The sequence below is a fragment of the Fundulus heteroclitus genome, chromosome 18 (genome assembly GCF_011125445.2).
Source record: "Fundulus heteroclitus isolate FHET01 chromosome 18, MU-UCD_Fhet_4.1, whole genome shotgun sequence".
In the NCBI taxonomy this organism is placed as follows: domain Eukaryota; kingdom Metazoa; phylum Chordata; class Actinopteri; order Cyprinodontiformes; family Fundulidae; genus Fundulus; species Fundulus heteroclitus.
This window is the reverse complement of record NC_046378.1, coordinates 6,252,731-6,279,544: the sequence shown is the minus strand read 5'-3', so window position 1 is coordinate 6,279,544 and position 26,814 is coordinate 6,252,731. Positions and strand designations below refer to the sequence as shown.

Sequence of the window (26,814 nt, the reverse complement as noted above, 5' to 3'; positions counted from 1 at the left end):
TATGTTAACTGGCATCATCTGGTTGGTAAGGCTGTCTGCTCAGGAAAAGCTGGTTAATTAACAGACATGGTGTCTGTAGAGAGCTGGGTGGGTCGCCTTTAGCTGCCACTGGCCGGAAACTGACCGGGCGTTTTTTCCAAAACAGACAAATTTCTCTTTCTTATAAGGAAAAACGTCGCAGCCGCCTTTCAGCCAGTTAACTGACAGTGTGCAGCAACAAGCGTGGGAGGGGCTTCTTTTTGGACGGACCTTAGACGGTACAAATGGTATGAGAAACCAGTTCAGTGTTTTTTTTTTTTTTTTTCAAATTAATTCTCCATACCTTGGTATGCCTTGAAACTGGTAACCTGTGGCCACGCCCACTCCTTTTCACCTCAGCAGTCCACACTGGGCACCTCCTCTTCCTCAATTCCTCTTTTTCCAATTCAAACTCATTCCAATCTCTCTCCTGGGATTACGATCTTCTAACTAGTTTTAATGAGTCGGCAGGCAGAATTATGATACTACCTCTAGGCTTTGAACTGCTTTGACATACATCTTCTGTATGATTAGAATATCACTGAAGACTTAAATCATTTATAATAATAATGACAATGATGATTTCTGTTAATTGTAATTATTATGACCATCACCTAATTAGACATAAAATGAATTCATTATTGCCATTAACTAATTCAGCTCAGATTATTTATATCAGGCCAAAACAAATACATTTCTAATACAGAAATGTCATTTCTATGTGATGGCCTACACACTATGGGGAAGACTGCTGAGCTGACAGGTGCAGACAGTGTTTGAAACCCTCCATGATGACGGTCAGCTTTGATGGGCAACTGCTGAGTCCCTGTTGATGGAAAGTTGAGTGGAAGGTAAAAGTGTCCGAGAAAAAGGTTCACCTTTTTGAAGCAAGAGCCTGGGCAGTATTCATAAGGCATGGATTGATGGTGGAGAAGTGCGTTTCCCACACACAGATGCGTTCATACGAGTAGTACCCCGTGCTCACTGCTGCACCCAGAATATGGAGGAAGAGGGAGAGCTACAGAATCCAAATAGCTTGAGGTGTTGTTTTCAGACTCAGTACAGTACAGACAATGCAATTAAATAAATGTGCATTAAAACAAGCTGGACTTTCTGAACACCAGCAGAACCACAGGCAGATCGCCTCCATGACACTGCACTGATGCAATAACTTATGCCCCGACCATGTATTGTGAGGATATACTCTACCGTACACAGACAGACTTTTAACTAGAATGACTTTTCTCAGTTTACATATTTTTTTGTTTATCGGGCTTATGCAATATTTACATTATCGGAAAAACTGAACATATGGGGTAGAGCCTAAGGATTAAAATGACACGTTATAAATGTGTAAAATGTAAGACATCAGTCTGTGTGCATTGAATTGATATAATTGCAACTGAATTGCAGAAATAAATGAACACGTTTTAAATGGCATAATATGCAGAGGTGGGTCTGAGCAGAGGAAGCCTTCACAGAGGCACAGCGCTAACAGTACGCTCTAAATCCTCCAAAACAAGATCAGTCACTGTGAAGCACTCCCATTATCGAGAAACGTAGCCCAGAGCCGACATGTTTTATAGTTTCCGTCATGCTTTTTTATGCCTGCAGTATTTCACCTTCAAGTCTCGGCAGTTCAAGCTTCACAGAGCCGACAGGTTTCAAAAGCATTGCAAACTAGTCATAAAGCAGCCAAGCACCGTCTGCAAACTGGGAATAAAGTTGACTCGCATGAGACTCCACAGAGCAGAGGAAGGACAATGTGGAGACAGTAGCAGGGGCCGGGGCTGGAAACGGAGCTGACTGTTTAGCAGACCCACCCTGACCAGCTCCAAAGGGCGGGGTGGTGGGGAGTGAGGGGGGGGGGGAGTCTCTCTCCAACCAGACGGCTCCTTGATTGGCCAGCTGGATGACCTTTGATCCCAGTTGTATTGTGGTTTTAACAGAACCCACCCTCCTCCTTGCGTGTGTGTGTGTGTGTGTGTGTGTGTGTGTGTGTGTGTGTGTGTGTGTGTGTGAAAGGAAAGAGAGTCAAGTCCTAATGCAGCAATCAGAGCTGTGGTGGAAGGGAAATGGTCTGAGGGGAAATGGAGAGTGGGTAGACCTGTGTGCGCGCGCGTGTGTGTGTGTGTTTGTGTGTGTGTGTTTGTGTCAATGGGGGCGCTGCAATTACATTTTGCTGTTGATGGCTGAGTTTCAGAAGGGATTCGTTACACAGCAGCTATTTTATGTCCCCCATCATCTACCTGCATCTCCGGATCTCCATCTGGGCAGAAGATCTAGACCCCGACTCTGAACCCACGGGGTTCTTCAAGTCGGAACGTCAGAAACCAACGTCAGGCTTCGTCTAGCCGCGGCTTCAAAGCACACGGGAGCGGACTTTTTGCTTCAGTTAAATTCGAGGCAAATATACGTGCGAACGTTCGCACCGACTGCACCTCACTGTTGGTCTAAACACGTCCGTCTCCTTCACAGTGTTGGTTCCTCCAGAATCACATTGGGAGGCAGTGACTGCACTGAAGTCTGACATCAGTTTGCGAAAACAGTTTAGCTTTTGAAGAGCGGAGACTAAAAACAATGACGGAGGAGAGTCTAAATATGGCTGCGAGTGGTTGCAACGCCTAATAGGCAAAAGGACTCCCGTAGACAATTAGTTTTTTAAAAGAGCAGGGGTCTACTGTTCTCTAACTTTTTCGACGTATTCAAGATTATATAAAGACATGGGCGGTGTGTGCCGCTTAAATTAGGTCAAACTGAAACAATGATTGACAAGCAGCAGGGTTCAAATAGCCAGGCCTTTATGAAGTCAGAAATTACAAAAGTTGTAATGAGATTGAAGGTTTTGATCAAAACGGTTACATGGAAACGAGCGTGTTATATATGTCTCACATGTTCAGCTCTACATTTCATGTCTTCATCTGCCGAGTGTCACTAATCAGTGTCTATGCTTCACCAGAGCCGTTCCCTAAGGGTGGTGGTGCAGTGTTGGTCATTTCTTACCTCCGTTTTTCACGCCTACAGGACGGTTTGGCACCAATCGGTGCATAGCTCTGTACCCGCCATGAAGATGTTCCATAGCTCTTGTGAAAACCGACGACCAAGAGGATCTTTTTGATAATAGTCTACTCTATATGGATGTGTGACAATGCCAAGCCGCCATGCTTTCTAAATAATCGGGAATCAAATAAAGTTAAGCATCAGACTTGAGCTTTTAACTACCAATATTTAACTTCTAAGAGAAATCAACTGAAATTCAGTGGTTCAATACAATAATGTTTGAAGGTCAAAAATGGCTACAAGTCAGCATGTAACGGGGGTGCAAACTGAGAAACGAGCGCCCCCCCCCCCCCAAAGCCGGAGCAAACACAACGGTGTTAGCTCACATCCTGCAGTGGAAAACCACAACTTGTCTTCCCTCTTTTCGAATCCTTGAATGAACACAAGCCCCCATTGTGGACCAAACTTAGGACCCCCTAGCAGTCCATGTTACAGCGCAGCAGGTATGTCCTATATCCACAAATCTACCTTCTTTCTTTCGGTGCTGTTAAATCCGAGATTTCTCAGACACGTTTGGTTTGGGCTGCATGTAGGAAATCAGCTGCAATCGGTTACAAACTTCTGTTTGTGCACTTCATGCAAGAACTAGCCACCCCCCCTCCTGCCTTATATTGAATGGAAATGAGAGGGGAAAATGTAAAGTATCATTTTTCAGTCTGCCATAAACCGCTAACCGCATACTTTTCGCATCGTGTCCTTCCTCTCTGGTGACTTTCTTGGCACCCCTCCACAGAAATGTCAGTCGTAATAGTTCGCCTTTGGGGCACCCGATGGAGAAAGTTCAGGTGCGCCGCCGAGACATTCAAGTGTTCACAAGTGAAACGTGGATGCAGACAAATGTCAGCCTTAAACCAGGTCTCACCTTAGACTAAACGAGTCCTCCCAACCTTCTATCCTCCGTCCCTAAACGAGGCGGCCGATCAAATCAAAACACTGAGAGGCTGGGACACCTTTCCCTGTTAATGCACCTCATGTGACTCTGACCTCGCTCTGAGCCCTTCGGTCTGGACAGACCCCACCACCCACCCACCCACCCAGCCCTCGCAGCATGACTGGCTGTCTGAGGAATGCCTTGTCACGGAACAGATGGAGACCCTCAGACAATAGGGCTGCATGCATTTACAACGGCCTGTGTACCAAGGCATGTGCCAATTGTCCAAGCGTGTGCATGTGTGTGCATTCTTAAAAGCAACCCCCCCCCCCCCTTCAAAAATAACATTTAATGAAAGTCGTCCTGGAAGGCAGGTTTGCACACATATGGCCACGTTCATTTTTCCAGCAGAAAACCAACGCTCAATAGGATGCACTTTGACCCCAAACATCAGGGTGTTTTAAAGTGCGTCAATGGAAAATCATGGAGACGGCTATAATCTACCAGTAGTGTTAAAAACCCAACGTGCCTTGCTTCAGGGGCCACAAGGACAAAAAAAAAAGCTAATTTGAGACTTTACGGCTAAATCGATATTAATGATGTCATCCTCGGGACCATAAGGACGCAATAAACCCAGAATCATGGCAGGATTGCCTGAGCAGGGCTCATTGATGAGGCTGGGTCCTTACAACAGCGCCGTAAAGTTGCATCCTTTGCAGACTGCTTACAGGATGCCCCTCAATCCGGAGCCCTGCTTCAGAAGAGCTGATCGGCCGGTTTTGGTCCTTGATCGTGGATCACGGCTGCATCCAATTATAGGACCGGCCGGTACGGCCCCGTTTCATTCATTTCTCACATAGGGAGAGATGCGTATAAACCACGTTGCAGCAGCACTGGCTGGGATGTTTAATGACCTCCACGCTGAGTAACACACCGCTAGAAAATCTTAACGGGCTCGTTATTATTCCTTTATTACAACGACGTGACCGCGTCACAACCCTGGAGACACCGGGGATTGATGCCAGATTGAACTCACCCAAGAGATCGACGGATGATCGGCTCCCCTCTGCTCCTCCTCTGAGTAAATCCAGGACCCCGGGCGATTAATAAAAATAAATAAAAAAATACTCAAATCAATCGAGGAATCTGGGATGGGGAATTTCACTGAACCTTCTGGATCCGCGTTAGGAAGGCGATGTGTGGAGGCGAAGCGAAGCCGCAAACCGAGCCGCTCGGTGCGCAAGCACTCCTTGGAATAATGGTGATGAACGGGTTCACAGCGGCGGCGCTCTCCCACTCGGAGCGGAATTAGCAGGAGGAATAAACTAGACAGTGTGAGGGCATTCGCTGGGAATTTGGTGCGGCTGTAGTAACCTCGGATGCTTTGGTTGTTGACTGTGCACTTACTGGGCCGCTACCCCCGGCTCCACCCGCTAACCCAGCCTTCCCAGGGAGCCCATTGGCACAGGCGGCCGGACATGCAAATCCAAGCTTCCCATTGATGTTTTCCAAAAAAAAAAAAAAAAAAAAAAAAAAAAAAAGACAGACAGAAAGAGAGAGAGAAAAAAAGAAAGAAAGGGGGAAAAGGGTTCGGTTTCATTCTCTCAACTGCGCCACCGTGCGGTATATTACTCGCCACTGCAGAGAAACCTACCCTGTTTCCCAAAGGGGCCCCTTCACAGTTTCATAACAATATGCTGTTTTAAAGTGTGCGATGTTCCCAGTTACAAATAACATATTTGTAATGATATGGGTTCTGTGACGTACAAACCAATAAAATAATGTACTTTCTACAGTTTTAAAAAAAAAAATAAAAAAAAATAAATAAAAAAAAAATCTGAAAAGTGTGGCATGCATATGAATTCAGCCCATTTTTCTGTGACACCCCCTAAACGAAATCTGGTGCAACAAATTGCCTTCAGAAGTCACCTAATTAATAAAATAAGTGCGCTTGAGCTTAATTGACTCTAAGCAGCGGTGCTGTGAAATGCCTCAAAGGTTTGTTATAGAACATAAGTTTAGGAAAAGAAGAGGACAATGAAGACTCAGGAACACACAACTCTGGTCAGGGAGAACGCTGTGGAGACGTTCAAATCAGAGTTAGGTTACTAAACACTATCTATAACTCACAACATCTTTCAAAGCATTGTTCAATATCCATCATTAACAGCAATCCCAACAAGAGCTGGACGTCCACCTTACGCAGCTGGCTGCACGAGACAAGTGCTAAGCCTGCTTTATGATTGGCGCATTCGCAAATTCATTGTCGCTATCATGCCCCTCCACAGGGCCAAAAGTTTCCGCTCTGCACACCAAGGAAAAGTCCTAACTACTCCGACAGTCCCGATCAGCAGACAAGCAAGCGCTCCTCTTCGTAAATATAGACATCTTTATGATTCGGCCCAAAAAGATCACGATGATCAACAAATTATTAACGATTCCTGGACAGAAAACGCTGTCGCTCTTGGAAGAAAGTAAGAGGCTTTAAAATGTTGGAAACACCCCATTACTGTTTTGTAGTGGGGTGTAGTACTCTTGGCGTAGGAGCACAACACTGCCCTCTAGAGTCTAGGAGAACAGTGCCACTTCAGAGGAAAAGCTGCACGGATGCTGTCGATGTAGCCGCACGTCTCATTTCTGGGCGGGACATACGTGTGTCAAACATAAAGCATCCTTCAATCAGAGGCCAAGAGGCCCATGATAACTCTGGAGGAGCTGCAGAGATCAGGTTGGGTGATCTGTTGACACAAATTAGTTATAACTATGTCAAATCTGGCATTAAGAAAGAAAAAAGCTATTGTTAAAAAAAAACAATTAGAAGTCCCATCTAAAGATGACAACAGGACATGTGGAGCATACAGCACACAAGTATAAGAGGATACTCTCGTTTGGCCTGTATGCAAAACGATATTTGTAGCCAAAGACTAGCCCCGCACATCACCATCCAAACTGATAAAGCATGGTGGTGGCGGCGTCATGGTGTGAGGATGCGTTTCTTTAGCAGGGGACAGGGAAGTTGGTCAAAGTTGATGGGAAAATCCACCTTGCTGAAAGACACCTTTAGTTGAAGGAACTGGGTAACATCTTCCAGAGTTCAGACGCTCACACTGAGCAGAAAGCAGAGGCGAGCTGGAAGCGTTCTTCCTCATTTGACTACGTGGATTTGTGCTTTAGTTTTTGCTCGCCCAGGAGACAACCCTGTATTATTAACGATTGCACTCGCCACTTCAGCGACCAAGCCAGTCGCATTTAACGCAACCCGCTTCATAGTTAATATTATGTGAGCCAGCGATTTCTCAACCTGACGGCAGCATTGACTTATAACTGCTAACATAACAATGAAACTATAAAGACTCTGTTGTCTTTTCATATCCAGCATATTTGTCCTTGGTATTAACCAGTTAGTGTTTGATTTAAAACTAACTGAAATCATCGCGACAGATGTAAAAGCAAGTTAACTTTCTGGCAAATAAATTTCACCTTTCGACATCGAATGCCTGTGAGAACTTCTGCAGCCACCACCGTTTAGTGGGCCCTGAGGGGCCGTTTAGTTTGGTCATGTTTTTGTTCCGCTCAAGTTGTTTTCTACTGAGATTTTATACACATCTTAAAATAGGACGGCATTCAATTTTAGCCCAAATACCATAAAGAGTGAACTACTTTATTGTGGGGGGAAAAAGTCTGTCTCTACTGCTGCACAAGGATCAAGAGGAACCGGAATCTTAAGGTTTTTGCATAAGAAATGTTAATATCTTTAATAAGTGGGCAACAATAAGATCAAATCAAATTGCAAGGCAACTGATCACTCTCACTGTAGTCCATGGTAGGTTTTCTGAGTTTTCCTCACATAAACATCTGCATTCCTCAATGGTCTTCTCTGCACAATGCCTTAACTTCATTAATAAACTGTTTTTTGGTAGAGACCACTTCGTACCCATCCAGTTAGAGTCCCAATAAAAACCCTCTGAGACAAGATTTATACAAAAAAAAAAAAATGTTTAAAAAAAAAAAGAGCCATTTCAGTGAAGCGAGGCCAGCTGCCTCTCACACGCAGTGTAACGCTCCAACTTTCCATCGAGGGAAACTACAAGGAAAGAATGCGCTTTTTTTCTTTCCCCCTCCCCTACATGTGCTGCACTCATTAACTGCGGCCGATTCCCAGAGCTCAGAAAAATAAACTGTGATTTTGTTGCAGCGTAAAGAGCCAGACGCGCTGTCGGAACAGCTCAGCAGATGTTCCTCGCAGAACATAAGTTGGCTCGGTGGAGCGAGGCCTGCAAGCACACACCTAGCAGACGCAGTTAGGAGGACGGGCGCCTCTCGTGTCAGCTGGCATCGCTTTACAGCTCAGTGTCGCTGCACTGAGGAACGAAAGCAAACTGTGACAATTGAATCAATAAAACCTTCACACATTTTAATTGGGTAGATTTAAATCTATGCTTCCGAGCGGAGATGATGTGATCCAACCAGTCTTTCACATGTACTGACTGACAGGGCAGCCCGGTTCTGGGTTCGAATCCCGGCCTGGGGTCTACCTGCGTGGAGTTTGTGTGTTCTCCCTGCACACGTGTGGGTTCATAGGGAGAACACACGGGCATGTGTCGTGTCATTGTCACGCTGCAGTGTCCAGTTCTCCTTTAGCTGTTTGTTTTATGGAAGTTCTCAAATTTTTCTTTCGCATTCTCCGATAAATGATGGATTCAGTGATAGCGAGCTGCAAGGTCCTGCTGCAGCAAAGCCAAACACAAACCATGACACCTTCACCTTCAATAAAGGAAATTATTTTCTATTTCTGTTAACCACAGCCTGGCGCATTTGATTTATGCTCCGTTTTTTTGATAAAAATGATAATAAGGGACGCACCAATACGCAAATCCCACCGGTTCCTAACTAGAACACGCCGGTGTAACGTTATTCCCCGATCTGAGCCGACTTCCGAGGCAAATCGAATGCAGCGTTAATACCCTCCAGTACACTTTTAATAGTTTTTAATGGCTTGTTTGGACAGCAAGCGGCCAGGATTACCTTGGAGGAGGAAAAAAAGCTCCGCTGAACATAGGCCCATCGATGCCTCCATTATCTCAAGGCTTAACTGTCTAAGCCTGTAATTATGCTTGCACATCAATACAAGACAATTGGAGGAAAACGGTAGGGTTCAAACATGGCCTCCAATTAGTGACGTTTCCACAGATGGGTCTAAGAGCTGAAATGGAAAGATCCATCCGGGATGAAGGAAAACCTTTTGGAGGACAGCAGCTAGAAGAAAGGCACACAGTGAAACCCTTACATTTTATTGATACAAAAGCAAGTATGCGAGGAAACTATACATTTTTCCCCCAGACACACTGATGCGTTCCAAATAAGCACACAAGTTTTATGTCAAGTACACTTTATAAAGCAAGGCCATTATACTGCAGGGTTCCATTAGGCTGTCTAATTCCTCCGATAATCTGCTCGTTTAGTCTAGCGGGCATCACATTTAGGTGAATGCTTTGTTCACAGACCCATCCTCCAACAGAGAAAAGCCCAGATATCCTCTGCCGGGACTATTATTTGCAGGCACGTTGTTGTTGTTGTTGTTTTTCTGAAATATGACTGACCTTGCTGTCAAGTGATTTTAAATGTTGCTTCTTTTGTCACTGAAGCCAAAAAAATACAAAGACGTTACATGACCAAAGGATTTGTGGAGTGGTGTTAGTGTATGTGCACAAATATAATTGAAAAATCCAGTTAACCAGTGACAGGCAGTCAGGCCTCAAAATTAATCTTTATCTTAATTTTTTACAATAATTCAAAAAGGACATTATCAGTTTCTCTTTATATTATTGTCTCTACAGGAGTTTAGCTTCACCTCAGCTAGACTTCTCACGTTGCATCTCCACAATCGTGAAGATCCAGAAGACAGAGTACAGTCCCGTGTCTCCACCCGCCCGACTCCTTGCTTATTAACGGCGGGTGTGATCGTCCCTCGGCCCGTCTAGGCGCTGGCCTGCGCCCTCCTCTCCGCCTCCCTCCTCAGCATGTAGGCGTTGTACACGTCCAGGAACATGTCCTTGCAGGGTATTGTGGCCTTCAGTTTGGAGCAGATCAGGAAGGAGCCGGCCATCTTGCGGTGGAGAGAGTAGGTCTCCTCGGGGGGAGGAGTGAGGCGATGGCGCAGCATGACGGGGAAGAGGTCCTGGATGCGCTGCGTGGTGCTCTGTGCGCCGAAGTCGAAGGGCTCGGAGGACGCGAAGGCTTCGCCGAGGATCATCACCGCCTCGACGTGGGCATCCTTAAAGGCCTGATGGTGAACAAGAAGCAGCATTAAAGCTGATTGTTTTCCCTCACTTCCCTGGTCTATAGTGCCTTGCACAAGAATTCACACCGCTTCAGCTTTTTGCACGTTACAGCCAAAAAGTTGGATGTAATTTACTGGATGTTATGTGCAAGATCAACAACAATGTAGGACATCTAAAAGTGGAGAAGCACTTTGCTCTGCACTTAATTGATGTAACTCTGATCATATATATATATATATATATATATATATATATATATATATATATATATATATATATATATATATATATATATATATATATATATATATATATATATATAAATTTTTTTTTTTTTTTTTTTTTATTATTTTTTTTTTTTTTTGCCAGGGAGTCAACACCATCAACACCAAGTCAAATTCCTTGTAGATGCAAACCTACTTGGCAATAAACTTTCTGATTCTGATCTTGTCAAGGGGCAGCTGCATCTTTTCCCCGTGTGAAAGAAGCTCACACCGTTACAGAGTGATTTACCGTGTTCTGCTCAACCAAGGACGGAGAGAAGAGTCGTTAGATAAGGACTGGATGGGACCAGCTGTATGCAACTCTTATGTCCTGGTGGAAGAATGTTGCTCAGGGGAAAAAGACTCCCTAAAGGTGCTCCTCGATAAACAGAGAGTATAAAAGTGCATTGTGTATTTATGTTCTCGCTCCGTTTGCTGACTGCATTGGGGGCAGAGACATTCAAACGCTCTATGCCTATGAATACATTTGCTGAGACAAAGATGCATCTTTCTTTGATTTACTGAGTAGTGTTCTCTTCCTTTTTGATAAAGCTAAATCTCTGACAGCAACCACAGCGGCAAGTCTTTTCAACCTGCTTACCAGCTTAACACATCTAGAGATTTGTTTTGCCCATTCCTCTTTTTCTTTGCAAATGACTTTAAACTCAATCAGATTGGACTGAGAGCATCTATGAATCTCCGTTTTATGTCTTGCCACAGATCCTCAGATGGATTCAACTTTGGACTTTAATGAATGCAGTTAGAAAAGATGATGGGCGACAAGAAATACCATAAAGCATTGAGAGTGCAAATGATAATAGCTGGATTAGACAGAAATACACACTGAATCAAAAATAAATGAGCACAGCAGAAGGCGCAGTAGTTACTAGAATAGCCCACCTTGGTTTCAAAGCCTGTCAGGAACTTCAGGTCCTTGGATTTGGAGAGAACAGTGTCCCGATCGCCAACAGAGGCTGCATAAACCACCTGCATACACGATGAGAGCTCAGACAAAAGCCAAACATGTGGATGCCGAGAGAGACACACTGCAGCTGTTAGCAGCTGCAGTGTGTCTACATGCATGAGGTTTCTGGGTAGCCAAATCCTCAGTGTTCAATTATTCACAGAAAATCTTCCTCCATAAATCATGGATTAGGATCCCCAACAGTCAGCATACCTGTATGTAGTCATCTGTGAATGTTTCTGGGTAACCTCTGCACGCTCCAAAGTCTAGGAGGACGACCTGCAGAGACGATCGGGGTTAGGGATCATTCTGCGATACTCTGATATCATTAGGACATCAGAGCAAGTCAAGTTTAACAAGTTCCTTTGCACTAAACAAGCGATCCAAATGCCGATTCCTCACCTTGTTGGTTTCGGAGTTGTAAAAAAAGTTGGCCCAGTTTGGATCAGTCTGCATGAACCTGAACTCAAATAGCTCCCTCAGACACAGCTGCAGGATGTTGTAGCAGATCTGCAGAGGAGAGCAGATTATGAACCTATTTCTGTCACATAGCACTGCAACAAAGTGCATTCTCTCTGGAGGGGGCAAAACGTTTGGGTCGTAGATTTACAAAGACTATTTCACAGCGTCAAAGCCCTGCAAAAAAAAATAAAATTAATTAAGACAAATGTGTCAAAAGTATCCTGTAACGCATTTGCTGAAGAAACAGAGCCAGCATTACCTGTCACAGATCTCCTAAAGAGCAGACGTTAAATAACACTCATACAAAAAAATAAAATAAAAGCACTCCAGAAAAGTCTGAAATGTGCCAGTCTGAAATTTTCCAGCTCTGGAAATATTTAGTTTCAACTGAAAAATATCAGAGCTTCCAGTCCGCCTCACTTATTCTATAATATCTGTGGCATGTTTGTTTTAGAAGAAGGCATCAAATGCAACGGGGTACAGATCATTTCTTATTCATTTAGCCTCACACTGATGTGTGCGTGACTGAATCTAATCCCTCTATAGGACTGGAATGTAGAATATGATTTGTCCATTCCTGTTTTATTAGTTATGAAATGGACTCAGCTTTCTTGTACAGTGCCTCGAGCTGACGGGTTATTAATGGGAGTCATGTAATCACACTGATTTTTGATTTAACAGATTATAAAGTTAATAAAAAAAAAAAACAATATGAAAAAATGTGGACACCAAGCTCTACTTTAAGTAATCTGTATTTAGAGTAAAATATTCAGTCCACATCTGACAAGTCTGTGGATTTTGGACTCTGTGGTGGCATCAGCCTAGCCTCGTGAGACCATCCTGATCTCGCGAGCTTTCAAGGTTTCACTCGCAGATCAGTCTGGATACTCTCTGTTGAAGAAAATTTGGAGCCGTTCACCAAACGAACGTCCAATCAGCGTTGGCTTTGAGGCGGGTTGAGGTGTGACGCAACGGGAAGCGCGTCAGTTCAGTCTAAAGAACATGGCGGTTTTCAGCCGATGAAACTAGCGTTAGCGTGGCTATGGAGCAAGTTTTATCGGAATTACAGAGTATTTCTTTGCTGAGCTAACGAGCCTTTACCTGCTGCAGCAAGAGTAGCTTGGCTTGTGGTTGTGTTTTCGTCGTCGCTCGTAACAGAGTGACGACGAATCTGATTGGTTCATTTGGCCCGTCTATCACCAACATAGGCCAATCAGCTAACCAGTATTTTCGCCCCTTCCCAAAATTACTTCAACGGAAGGTTTCCAGATGGATATGCGGGGCAAATCTATCTGGCGGAGTCAGGTAAGCATCAGCCATCTTCTATGGTGCAGTTTACTAGAGCAGAAACTCTGCTACCCTTGAGGCAAAGCGGTTAGATAAGCTAATAATCGTCAAGGCCAGCTTTGTACTAGGACGCCCACTCGGCCCTGTGCAGGTGTTGGCAGACAGGAGGACTCTGGCATAAATAACATCACTGTTATGTTTCTGTCTCCCAGCCTGCGCACTGAGCTGTTGCAGCTGTAGAACTTCTTTTGCTTTCACTTGCGCACCGTCTCCTCGTTGATTAGATGACGTAGTGTGTTCAGATTATCTTTGTTTACAAGCACACTACACATGGAGAGAACCTGGCCATCGCGGTAACCTGGCTTATATTTCACATTTGTGCAAGTGAACATACAAATCCTCCACCCAGACTCCTAGCATCCATGTGCTTATTGAGTCAAACAGTACCTGGTTCCTTATTTCCTGGTCCAGGTCGACGCAGCGATCCAGAGGAACTCCCTGCACCAGCTCCATGGATAACACCCTGCGTGCGGACAACTCCTCGATCACCTCTGGGACCTGGAAGTACGGGTCTCCCTCCAGCAGTGCCCTAGAGGCCAGAGACAGACGGTTCACAGAATGGAAATCCTGTGGAACCAGTGAAAAAGCCCGCAGACTGCGGGTGTGGCAGCACAGCCACCCTTTATCTCCACGGTAACGGTGCAGTCACACAGGGCTCGGTCAATGTGGTTTCATTTGGCATCAAATGCGAAGCGCTTTGTGGATAAAGACGTATAAAGTTACCTGAACTTCTTGGCGCACTCTGCTTCCCTCTTGTAGTCGCACTCCCACGCCAGCTCCCTCTGGAGAACTTCCAAGCTGCTGTCTGCAAACAGACCTGTGGGCAAACCGTGCAGAAATCAGCATGAAAAAAAAAAAAAAAAAAAAGCAACCAAGGGGGTTAATTCCCTCTACCGCTGATGTGTGCGGAGCTGCAGGGACAATAAAACAAAAAGGTGAATAAATTAAGACTCGGTGCAGATAATTTAGCCTTGGGATTTACACTAATGCCACAGAGGCAACATTTCCAAGGACGCGCGTTATTAATGAACACCAGGTGGGGAATAAAAGCAGCACTTGTTGAATTAAAGCATAAATTTCCACCTGTAAGATGATCCAAATGGTCATATTTTGGTTTCCTGCTGCTTTATTACTTTTCTTTGCATTTTGGCTTCTGTTAGTTTTACATATAAAAAGGTTAGCGGGGATAAAACTCAATAAACCCAGAGAGCGTTACTAAACAGCTGGTGCCATCTGCAACTATAGCGCCACCCCGTGGTCAACCGTGATGGTGACAATGAATAAAAAACAAAGAGGTTACATTGAAAATATCTTCAATAATGTTACCCGTTAAATAAATTATATCACGGTTGCTGTTTTTAAAATGGGGTATATTGTTATTTAAAGGATATATTCACAATATATCACCTAAACAGCTAATTTAAATGCGCTAATGTAACTTATGTTGATAAAATAAAATAAATGTTTACTTAAGCTTACATTACCTTTTGATGGTACCTTTAAAAAAATATTTACAAGGGAATAAGAAAATGTAATATAAAGCAATCATTTTTAAATTCTTTCCCATTTTCACTTTAGCCAATAAGCTCAATCCTTCTCAACAGAAGGACGTTGCTTACTTTTATCATCTTGACTATGTTTAAGTTTTTCTCTGGATAGTAGAGCTTTGCTGTCCGTTTTAAGGTCCAGGGGGAAGCTCAGAATAAAGCAGACTGGTGAAATCTTGACATCTGAAAATTAAGCTTTTGTACGATGCTCTGGATGTTCTCACCCAGCATGCTGGTGGTTTCACCCTGTCGCCATTGTGCATCTGCAGTTTGGTCTCATTGGGGGAAAACTTTGAAAACTGATTATTTTAAGTCATTTCTGGACATAGTCAACTGTAAGGAAACATCATTATGAGACTCCAAGAAACAATATCTACCATTGGGAGATTGCCCAGCTGTTTTAGTTGCATCAGGATTCATAAGCTGTCATATCTGATAAAGAGTCAGCAGACCCAAATGAGACAGAACCGCAAATGGTTGAAATAGGATATAATACAAATTCTTCAGCTACAATATAAACCTGAGCATTTATAGGATTATTCCTGTTTTAAAAATCATATAAATACTGAAATCTTGACAAATATACTGATATGCAATGGCTAAATTTGTGTGTATGCAACATTAGAAGAAAAGAATAAAATAGTAAGAACTGAGTAAAAAACGGCTGGATGAATTGATCCAGACCCTCCTAAGTATGTGACCAGATTACTTATTAAAGGACTTAATCTGATCGCACCTCTAACAAGGTTGGGCATTTTGTGCAACTTGCAGACACCGAAAAACAATTATGGTTAATAAATAATATACTGCAGGCAGTTAAGGAAGTTTAAAAAAAAAAGAACCTTCTGAAAGTGCTGATTATGGTGGAAATACAAATACAGAATGTAACGTAATCTCCAGAGTTTATAGGAATCTCCAGGAAATGAAAACAGTACCGGGAACATTAGGTAAAAATGGGAGAAACACTGTGGATGTCCTCTTTCAGAGGAATTATGGAATACAGTCATTTACAATAGAGAACAGCAGGTGTTTGGCCGAGCCATGAGGAGGAAACAACTGAACTGCTCAGCAAAAGGTACTGCTAAACAATCCCAGGATGCTCAGCATCAACCGATGTTCATGCTAGCATCCATGAAGAAGGAGTTCCCCACAGCTTGAATCACTATGATGTCATAGAGGTAGAAAAGTGTGAGCAGAGCAGTGCTCTTTCCTCCTTGCCTGCATCTCTCCACGGGCTGCATTGGGGAGAAGACGAGCACGGAGGTCTCAGCCTCACTGGTCCGGCAAAAGACTGCATCCTCTAAGAAATATGGTCTGAGGTTTGTGTGTCCGGAGACAATAGCCTGGGCCAAATTAGGACTAGCTGCCTGATCCTAGCCATCTGAGGTGCTGCAGAAAAGAAAAGTCAGCCTGAGCGGACGCTCGCCCCAGCCACTCGGCAGAGAGCAGCCGCCACCCCTCCTTTGTTCGTCGGACCTGCTGAACTCAACGTGCTCCCCTGTTCATCACAACGGTTCACAGTCACAGCCTTTGTCTAGGCAGGCAATATTAGTTTAGCACCGATGGTCCGTTAACGTGGGCTCGTTCACTTTCATCAGGGTTTCCCTCTAATCTGTTCCCCCTAAGCTGCATAAATGATGTCAACATAGTCCTTATACACATACCAAATAGTGTCTCCCTTATCCCAGCTGCTAATGCTAAAGCTAGGCTAATGCTAACATGGTAGCCAGTTCGATCTGCTGTGCTAACTACATAGTTTATTCTGTTCTCGCCAAATTATACATTGGGATTATGCAACCTTGGTGAAATTTGGGTTAGACACCAGCTCAGAATCGACATATAACACAAATCAAAGACATCCATGGAAAAACAAGCAATGAGCATCCACAGAAAAGACGCTCAAAATTCAAAAACCCAGTAAGAAAAGAAGAATCTAAATTTAAAGTTAAGCTGCAGTAGAGAGACTTTTCAGAAGGGGGGAAATACAGGGCAATTTTAACAGATAATAAGGCATAAAATGTTCATCACTTAGTGACTGTGATGGCTATTTATCACAGCATTCAAAATCTATTGTCCAAAAGGTTAACAACCAGTAATTCAGCTAATTATTTTTAAAAAAGTTTATTAAATAATGTTTTCATTTTCCCTTCAGCTTTGCATTGTGAACTGGGTGGTTGAACACCCAATCGTTGTGGTTTCTGTTAGCCTACAGAGCCAATTTGGCTTCGTCCCCATTTCTTCATAACAAACAGCACATTCACGCTGAACTCTGATAGCACTGCATCGTTTTATTGCCCCGTTGTTGCACAAAACATCTTTGGAGAACACCTGGTTAGAAAATTATGCAAGTCTTTTATTTTACTTGTTTTAAGTTTTAAGCGGTTCCGGCTGAGGAAGAAATTGTTGGTCTCAGGAACCTGATAATTCAAAAATGTAGCGTGTGATCTATGCAGAATCTGTAACTTTAATACACGTAAATGTATAATGTAATTTGGTTTGTCTCATTAAGCAAACCAGTTATAGATGAGGGGGAGGAGATTATTTACTACAGTTTTGTCATAGCAAAAAGAAAAAAAAAAAAAACATTTTTCCTAAAACTCAAAGAAGAAACATTTAAGAACCCTAGAAGTGATAGAAATCAATCAATCAGGATGAAAAATCCTGCTTTTGTTGTTTTAGTCTAGTTTTCCATCATTCATCCTTTCATGTCATCTTTTTGAGCACTCACAAGTCTGTTTGACAATTCTTAGTTTGTATATAAATAATTTGAATTGAGTAACAGATTGATTTATTAATAACATTTGTTTGCTACATACTGGATTTATGTTATGCAAAACATTTGATTTTAGCTAATTTTCCTACTTTCCAGCCTTACTTGTAATTTGCCACCAAGTAAAAAGTGTCCCTCATACAACGAATGGCTGCTTTCTGGTCCCTTCCGTTTCCAGCAGCCTTCAGGCTGGAGTGGACGCGTGACTTAAATGTTTGTGGGGGTTTAGCAAAGGAAATAAACATGCAGCCGTTACCTTCAGGCAGCGCCACACTCATCTTCAGCACAGACATCAGGTTGTCTATGTCACTCTGGATGCTCTCTGCTACTCCAGGGTACTGGGAAGGACATGGGAATAAGAGGCCATAATTGAGACAAACACAGGAGGGAGAAATAGGGTATCTGTGTGCGAGAGCTGTTCTCTACCTGGATCTTCATGGCAATCTCTCTTCCATCCTTCAACACCCCATGATGCACCTGCCCGATGGAAGCCGCGGCGAACGGCTTGTCCTCGAACGACGAGAGCTTCTCTTTCCATCCCGGCCCGAGCTCCTGCTCCAGGACTTTCTACGCGGGCAGAAACACACACACCGTGTCCTTTTCTGTGGTTTGTTCGATTCATCGGTCGCTGTGCGCGTGGGACAGATCGGGCTTACGTTCATCTGCCACGTGGGCATGAAGTCTGCGCTCTGCCGCACTCTCTCAAAGATCTTCTGCAGCTGGGGGTTGATGAAGGAGTTGTCTAAGAACAAGGAAAACAGGCGAGGTTGGAGGACAACTCTCCGACAACGAGGACAGGCGAGCAGGTTTTCCCCCGGGGAGCTGCGACAGCGGCTACCTTGTATGCTGAGCATCTGGCCGATCTTCAGAGCTGCTCCGCGGACCTTGCACAGCGTGTTGACGATCCTCTCGGCGTTGGCCTCGGACAGGAAGGGCGAGTCCATCAGGGCGCTCATGTCTGCAAACACCGCATTAACACAGGAAACAGTCGGGCATGCCGTATAAGAAAATGCACGCTGAAAACATACAGCGCCAACGTTTACCACTTTTAAAAGGGTTATTAAATGCTCCATCCAAAACAAAACGACAGAGACAACAGCACGGTGATGAAGGAGAATGTCTTTACCTCCTTTTGGTTTCCCTCCTAGTGACTGTTTGGCCACCTCTGCGATGGCGCCGATGCCCAGTCCGACAGCCAGCCCTGCAGCAGGGAAGAAAAAAAAAAAACAAATTTTCTGCTGTGGAAGAGTACCAGTCTACTTGAGTGTGGTGTGGGTGTCCTTGTGTTAAACTGTCCTGGGTTACATTCTGCATTTACTAATTATTTGTATTACTGTTCATATTTATGTTTTGTGAGGATCCTCTGGAAAATGAGATGTTCCATCTCAAGGGGTTATCCTTGAAATAAATGAAATGTAATGAAATATTGAAACTTAGTAAAAAAAAGATTTATCAGCACTGATGTGCCTCTGATGCATTTTTAAACTCTGGAAAGTTGCTGGCATTTGTTTGCTGCTGCCAGCATGAGCAGCACCTCGGGAGCTATTGTCTACTGGAATACGCGTTATATAGTGTTACATTGTGTAGACTACATATGCTGCAAGTATGAACGTCAACATTTTTATCCTCCGCTACCGGCCAAATCCATTTATTAGTCGTTTTCGATTTCATGAAGTCAATGAAGATCTATGTAATTTATAAGCCTAAAACTCAATTGCTTCAAAGTGCAATAAAATAAATAAATTACACTATAAGCTCCAGGCTGATTAACACTGAGCCATGAAACTGAGTTTTCAGTAACAGAACTGCTGGCCGGATCTAGTTTATTACTCCTGAGTCGACTGAATGCATGGACTGTAAGGGGGAGAGGTTTCATGCTCTGGGGGCTCTGATAATGCTCTTTACTGACGTAAGGTGATGGGTAAACAAGGAGCAGAGCCGTAACCGTAATCTTGCAGAAGTACTGAAATATGAAGCCATCACTGCATAGATGAGGACCCCCGCATCAAAAAATGCATCCAAATACGGTCCTTATTTTCCCCTCCGTTCAGCTTATTGTCATTTAACTCACGATTTAAATATAAATAAATAAGTTTAACTTTTCAATTACGTTTTTAATCTAAACTTATTAATGTTTTGTGATGCACTGAGGGAAGCTACACTTAAAAAGACATTGCCCTCCAGCATGCATTAAAAGCATCATTTGTATGAATATAGTTGCTGAAGTTTGAAATGTCTTGCTTGTTCCAATTGAAATAAACACAACCACCTCTAGTAAACAAACATACGGAGGTTTGCAATAGTATTCACACCGTAAACCTTTACACAGTTTGTAACTTTAGAAATCACAAACTCAATGCATTGAAATGGGATTTTATGGGATTAACCGATACCACCACCCCCCCAAAAAGAAGAAAATCCAGTGTCATCTAACTCAGCGGTTTTATGAAGACCTCACAGATTTGTTAGAGAACAGTAGGGGAAAAAACGGCACGGCAGACTCGATGTAAAACAATATTCAAAGCTTTGGGGCATCTCACAGAGCTCCGTTCACTACACCAACTGAAAAAAGACACTAACACTGCCCATCACCCTGAACACACACCATCACATAGTAATACATGGTGGAGGCACCATCATACTGTGGAGATGCCTTTGTTTGGCAGGGACAGTCAAGCTGGTCAGAGTTTATGGAAAAAAAGAATCCTGTTAGAGGCTGTAAAGGACACGAGGGTTTTGAGGGTCCAGCTTCCAGCAGGACAACTCCCCTCAGCACACAAGAAGGGACGCGGAGGATTGGATTAGACCAAAGGATTAATCATTCTGAAAGTGAAGTGTGGAGATGCTCACTGTCCAGTCTGACTGTCCGTGGCTATTTTGGTAAGAATGGCCAGAAACGTTACCCTAAGATGTACAGCTGCAGTTCTGATTAAAAAGGCTTAGGGTGGATGAATACAAATAAACGGCACACTTTTCAGACTTACCTATCATATAGTCTTAAAAGCACTTTTCTACTCCACAACTATGGACGACTTTCACATAAAATCCCATTTAAAAGTTGCTGTTTTAATGTGGCCAAAAGCAGACAAAGTCCAAGGAGAAGGATTTAATTGTATTTCCATATTATGCAGCATCTTCACATTGTAACGAAAGGACAGAAGGAAAACAGACTCTCTTTTCATCCCAAAACCGAACCATAACACCAAACCAAAAAGGTCGTCCTTACCACCAAAATTAACGAGCCGGCTGATTCTTGTGGAGGGGACCTTCCTCTCCTTGGCACGCTCAGACAGCTGAAAAACAAGGAGGAAACAGTTACAACAAGTACTCCGTAATGGTGTAATAACGCCTAAAAATTTAATTGTGTCGGCAACAAGCAGCCTTCTGTCTACCGAGACATCCATTTTAAAAAAGCCATTCTAATTCAGATTTACAGCTCAACAGCACTGTTCTCCTCCAGCATCACTCTGGGACATCACTTTCAAATCACAAACAAGTTCAGAGGTAGCCTAAAGTAATCTCCACGTCTTATTTCAGACACCAGGGGCTCTATAAGCAGCGGCTCAGAGAACACTTTCCCTGTATAAACAGTAAACGTTACATCATGTGCAGCGCAGCATGAAACAATATACGGCGCAGGCAGTTTTCAGACCAACCTTCTGTCTGACTGGTTTCACCAGCGCCTGTTTGGCCTCCCTGGCTTTCTTCATGTCCTCCGGCGTGAGCTTGGCCACCACCGTGTCGTGGACGGACCGGCTCTGGCAGTAGAAGAGCTGACGGCCGCGGAGGGTGTGCAGGAAGCGAGGGTTCTGTCCCGACCAGCCGGCTCCGCCTGGCGCCGTGCCTGGATGGGGATGGAGGGCCAAACAGAAGAGGAAAACGGGAAGTTTTTACAAGACAGAGACACCAAGGGGACAACTTGTTGCTCGCTGGGCCTGTGACGCGTGTGTTTTGGTTGTCTGCTACCGAGGCAGAACGAGGGACGCTGTTACCAAATCAACCAAGAAGGAACACGCTGCACTAAACATCGATGCTTGTTCATCGGAGACACCGGCAGGATGACATTTAAAGGGCTGATAAAAGCACGTGGAGTTCATGTTCATTGAGTATTTCATGTCAGCAATGTCTTTTCTCAATGTTTTTTCTTAAAGGACCTCTACCACTCTAAGGCAACATAGCCTGAGTAATTAAATGGAAAAATCTCTCCCTGTGGATGGGGAAAAAACAGAGAATCCACACTGAGTGGCCTTGATCCACAGGCTAACATGATACTGGGACAACGTACAACTTTTACCAAAGGTTATCAAACCACTGAGAGTTTTAATCTGGCCCATGCCTGTTCTGAAGTTAGGAAAACATTTTTAGTCAGAACCACCGCCAGTGGAAATAATAGTCCATCCATCCAGACAGACAGCTGAAAACATTGCAAGAACGATGAAAAGGACAGCTGCCTTGCGGCTTGTGGACTTCCAGCGTCAGATCTACGCTAAAGAGGACAGGTGCAGACAATTTGGATTTAACGGACGATACCGGGGCTTGAACGTGTTCATTTGGTCCGTTGTGACGTACAGTCATAATAAAAATATGACCAATGTCCTGCTTTGAATCAAAGCACACGTGTAGAATAATTTAAACCCGGCCAATCCCTCAGTCTCTGCCCAGGTCGACAGCCCTGGGCTTTAAAGAGCCAGCAGGCTTTGTTGGACTCCCTCGGTGCTCACAGCTAGGGGTCATGGTACCTGTGTGCATCCCTGCAGCCGGTCCCGCTCCTCCGGGGCTTTGCTCTGCACTTCCAGGCGGGAACTCGGACCCCACCGCCCATTTGGCCGATTCATCGGGGTCCATATTCTCCCAGCCCTCTGCATCCGGAAACACGTCTTCCTTTGGGGACTTCAGTTCACACACACACACCAGGCAGCATTTAGACAAGCAGAGCAGTGGTTGAGCAGATCCTCCGTAGTGTGGTTGACACTCACCTGATTGCTGGTGCTGGCCATAAAAGTGGCCGCCAGCCCTTCGGCCACATCCTGAGCGGCTTTGACTCCTGCGCCCACGGAGGAGTTGCAGGCCATCAGCCGGAGCTGCTCCCCCTGGGTGCTGACCAGGGCCGAGCCCACCTTGCTGGCCCCACGCAGCACCTGCACCACCTCGGACAGCATCACTTCAGACACACATAGGAAGGGGGGGGGGGGGGGGAGACACACGGAGCAGAAGGCTTAGAAATGGACCAACGCGTCACACACGGCCACGCTGGAGGAGCTAGACTGAAACGTTTATTCATCAACATCGGAGGCTCTGAGCACGAAGCCCAGAGCCCCTGCAGGGGGTTTAACCTTGGACTTATCTGGGTAAACCAGTTCCCAAACGTGCGTGTTCTCTCATACTGTTCAATAAAAACACTCGGAACCATAATAAACATGCAGGTACACAACAATAACAAGCTCTCGCCTCAGCGTTTGGTCAACCCTACGGAGCTGCGGCGCCGGAACGAGGCTAAAAACTACAAGCTAGCGGCTACAAGCGTACAAGCTGCTATAACCGCGGTGAAAACCCGCCCAACACCCTGCCAGGAGCTCACTTTTATTCAACAGAGTCGTCCTCCGGGTCTTTTCTCGGTGGTTGCCCTTCCAGCGGCTCTTTGCGGTCTGTTTTACAACGGTGCAACACACCCGGAAGCTAAACGCTGACACATTGAGCTAACGTCCAATCACAGTTCCTGGCGGGCGGGGTTTCGATGACGAAACGACGGGCATGTCGTCTTGACCAATAGCAGCACAGAATAACAGATGACGTATCTGCAGCTGGAATGATTTCGGCCTTGAAAGGCGGGTCAGAGCGGAAGAAAGCGTCCAATGAGGGCTTAGAGGCGTTCTCATACCGGAGGAGGGTTGCCACATACAGTACACGTGCTGCGAGAGGCGCAGTTACCTAAGAGACGACCAGGATTACTTTTCACAAGGTCCCCGGTGTCACCACAATGTCCCCGCTTCTCTGTTATCTGCCTTAAGATTCCACGTTTTTCTAGGTCTCTCACCACATTTTGTACGTGGCATAGTAGGCAGACTTGGAAGTGCATTTTTTGTACCACCCTAGAGCTGTAGTAAAAACATGTGATAACCCTAAACACCATGTAGAATATAAGCTATGTTTTTTGGCACATAATACATTATTTAAAAACGGATATTTTATTATATAATAAATAGTGTGTAAAAAAAAAAGAATGAAAACAAGACAAGGTTTCGCTAAAATGTATAACAGATTATTAGTGTGAAAAATAAGTACACAGATCATAGAAAGCACAAATACGGAATGCCCCAAAAACAGATCAAACAGATGTGATTATGTAGAGTGCATTAACGCAACAGCTTTTAAACAAAGCTTTTAAACAGTGTGAGACTGAAAGTTCTGTAGCATTGTGGTTATTCTGATTTCTAAAGTTTTTGTACAATTTGCCTGATGGCCACAGATTCAAATGTTAATAGACCCCTTGCATCTGACGTCACGGTCACGTGATCGGGGGTGCGCGCCTCCATCTTGGTGGGCAGGCTAGCCTCACAGCCCGTCTACTACATGACAAAACGGGTGATTTAGAGCGTACTTTTAGTTAGTTTATTTTTGGAATCTGAGCAATGCCTACGACTTGTTGTGCTCCCGGTTGCACAGAGAGGCATTCCAAATCGTTGGATGTACGTTTCTGTCGTTTACCGAAGGATGAGGAAAGAAGAAAGAATTGGATATTTTCAATGAAAAGAGCGCAGGCAGACACTCCCAATGGACTGGGGGAGCCATCATTCTACGAGAGAATTTGCAGTCTACACTTCATCTCCGGTAAATTACAACTTAATTCGGCTCTAGTCATTGTTCTACTTAAATAGCTATCGCTACCTCCCCTCCGCCGCTGTCTGAAGCAGCAACAGCGGCTCTCCGGCCCGGCCGGAGAGCCGCTGTTGCTGCGGCTCTCAGACAGCGGCTCTCCGGCCGGGCCGGAGAGCCGCTGTCTAAGAGCCGGCCCGGCCGGAGAGCCGCCCGTGTAGCTTCAGACAGACGCCGCTGTCTGAAGCTACACGGGCGGCTCTCCGGCCGTGTAGCTTCAGACAGCGGCGTCTGTCTGAAGCTACACGGGCGGCTCTCCGGCCGGGCCGGGCCGCTGTCTGAGAGCCGCCGGAGAGCCGCCGCTGTCTGAAGCAGCAGACAGCGGCGGCTCTCCGGCGGCGGAGGCAGCGGCGGCGGAGGCAGCAGCCGCGGCGGCGGAGGCGGCTGCGGCGGCTCTCCGGCCCGTGTAGCGATCGCTACACGGGCCGGAGAGCCGCCGCTGTCTGCTGTCTCCGCCGCTGTCTGGAGCAGGACCCGCTTCCTGCTGCTCCAGACAGCGGCGGCTCTCCGGCCAGTGTAGCGATCGCCACCTCCCCTCCGCCCGTTCACGACACCCCCACCCATTTAACAAGACAAAAACACCTAAATAATCCGTAGTGAGTGATGTTTTTTTAACCTACCGGGCGGGTCTTCCTCTCTGCTTTGTGCTGTTGCACAAACATGTCTGAACATCCATCCATTTTCTGACCGCTTAATCCCTCATGGCGTTGCTGGAGCCTTTTTCCTGATTTAAAATAATTGCAGCCGTCCAGTGGTTTCAGGGGCTTTCGTGCTCTCTCGTCTGTACTGGCCTGCGTGTTTATAAGGCAGCTGTGTGTGTCGCGGTACGAAACACTTGGCCAGCATTTCACAGACTCGCTCCGTCCCTTCAGGCTTTTGCTGTGTGGATCTGGCAATCTGATACCATCAACCATCAACTTACTCTTAAAACGATCTTGTGATACGTTATCTAAAGAAGAAAAATACCTGGAGAACTCGTCATTTCGTCAAATGGCGTGCCAACCAATATGGCCGCCACGCAAGGGGTTCTGGGTAACGGCGTCACGTGGTTGCAAGGGGTCTATGGTTAATGTTAATGTGAGGACTCTGTTCCCATAGAAGCTCTGAAACGGATCCTCAGCAGAAGGTTTAGGGACACTGCCATGACCTCTGGCTTCCCTCGATGTCTTTATCTAGGCCCCTTCACTGCCATGTTGCAGCTGGTCCACAATGCTGAAATGCAGGGACGTGCAGAGGGGGGGGCGGAGGGGGCTTGAGCACCTGCCCCTTTGTCCCTTGGTGCCCAAAGTGCCCTTTTGTCAGTTTTTTTTTTTTTTTTTTTTTTTTTGTATGTGTGCGTGTTTGTTGGTGTGTGTGTGCATGGTGCATGTCCAAAAGAATAATAATTTAGATATACCGTGGCTGGTTACATGATCCACATAACGTACCCTCACTCTGCCCTACTTTTCCTCTCGCAGCTCCCAGCTCCGCTGCCTCACGCTGGCCAATCTGTCCTGCCCACTGAGCTATATAATACACTGGAGTGCTAATCACCGTCTGTTTGAACGAGTCGCTTTGAAGCCACCAGCCGCCATATTGGTACTCCCTATTTCCCCCCAGTAACTAGGGAATATGTGCGCTACAGCATCGAATAACGAGGATTTTCTCATGTTCAGGGGGGGGCTTAAGACTTTTAAAATGTCAAATGCCATATACTTTTATGTTATGTTCTAAAAATATCAAGTACTGAGAAAGTCATGTGCTGAAATATTTTGCATTTTATTCATTTAAATAATATGTTTAACATTTATAAATATATAAATAACAATGTACAAAAACATATTTACATATGTGTATACATATATATACATATATACATATACACATACTTATATATGTCATGATTTGTCTTTGGATGAACCCGGACACAGCACGCACACACAGAGCTAGTTCTTGAAGTGAGTTTTATTGCACAGAATGATGAGTGAATGACGAGAGGAACCAGAGTCTTTATGGACGGAGGTGAAGGGTGCGGAAGCTGGCTGGCAGGAGGAGCACGGGAGACTGACCCGGAGGAGACTCGGGAGCGGAGGACTTGAAGGCTTGAGCTGAGTAGCCTGACTGGAGAGCGTAGAACTGAGGAGCTGAAGACCGTGGAGCAGAGTTGCAGAGCTGAAGACCGTGGAGCGGAGTTGCTGAACTGAAGATCGTGGAGCGGAGTTGCTGAACTGAAGATCGTGGAGCGGAGTCGCTGAGCTGAAGATCGTGGAGCAGAGTCGCTGAGCTGAAGACCGTGGAGCAGAGTCGCTGAGCTGAAGACCGTGGAGCAGAGTTGCAGAGCAGAAGACCGTGGAGCTGAGCCGTAGAGCTGAGTGGATT

General features: G+C 45.1%; 2 protein-coding genes across 2 annotated transcripts in view; both read right to left on the bottom strand.

Annotated features, from left to right (window-relative positions):
- The window catches only part of numbl (NUMB like endocytic adaptor protein), a 98,974-nt gene extending 93,523 nt beyond the window's left edge, over positions 1–5,451 (bottom strand). The window contains exon 1 of the mRNA XM_012872658.3: positions 4,986–5,451. The gene's annotated coding sequence lies outside the window, so the exon portion shown is untranslated. The remainder of the gene's footprint in view (positions 1–4,985) is intronic.
- Positions 5,452–9,224: 3,773 nt separating this feature from the next.
- coq8b (coenzyme Q8B) lies at positions 9,225–23,275 on the bottom strand. The gene is made up of 16 exons (XM_012872654.3): positions 23,162–23,275; positions 22,560–22,744; positions 22,323–22,473; positions 21,240–21,427; positions 20,810–20,876; positions 18,710–18,784; positions 18,422–18,541; positions 18,240–18,325; positions 18,010–18,150; positions 17,840–17,921; positions 13,990–14,083; positions 13,654–13,795; positions 11,860–11,967; positions 11,671–11,736; positions 11,394–11,480; positions 9,225–10,232 (listed from the first exon to the last, which is right to left on the bottom strand). Coding segments are annotated over exons 1-16 (1,899 nt in total). The 5' UTR covers positions 23,163–23,275; the 3' UTR covers positions 9,225–9,926.
- Positions 23,276–26,814: the final 3,539 nt, after the last annotated feature.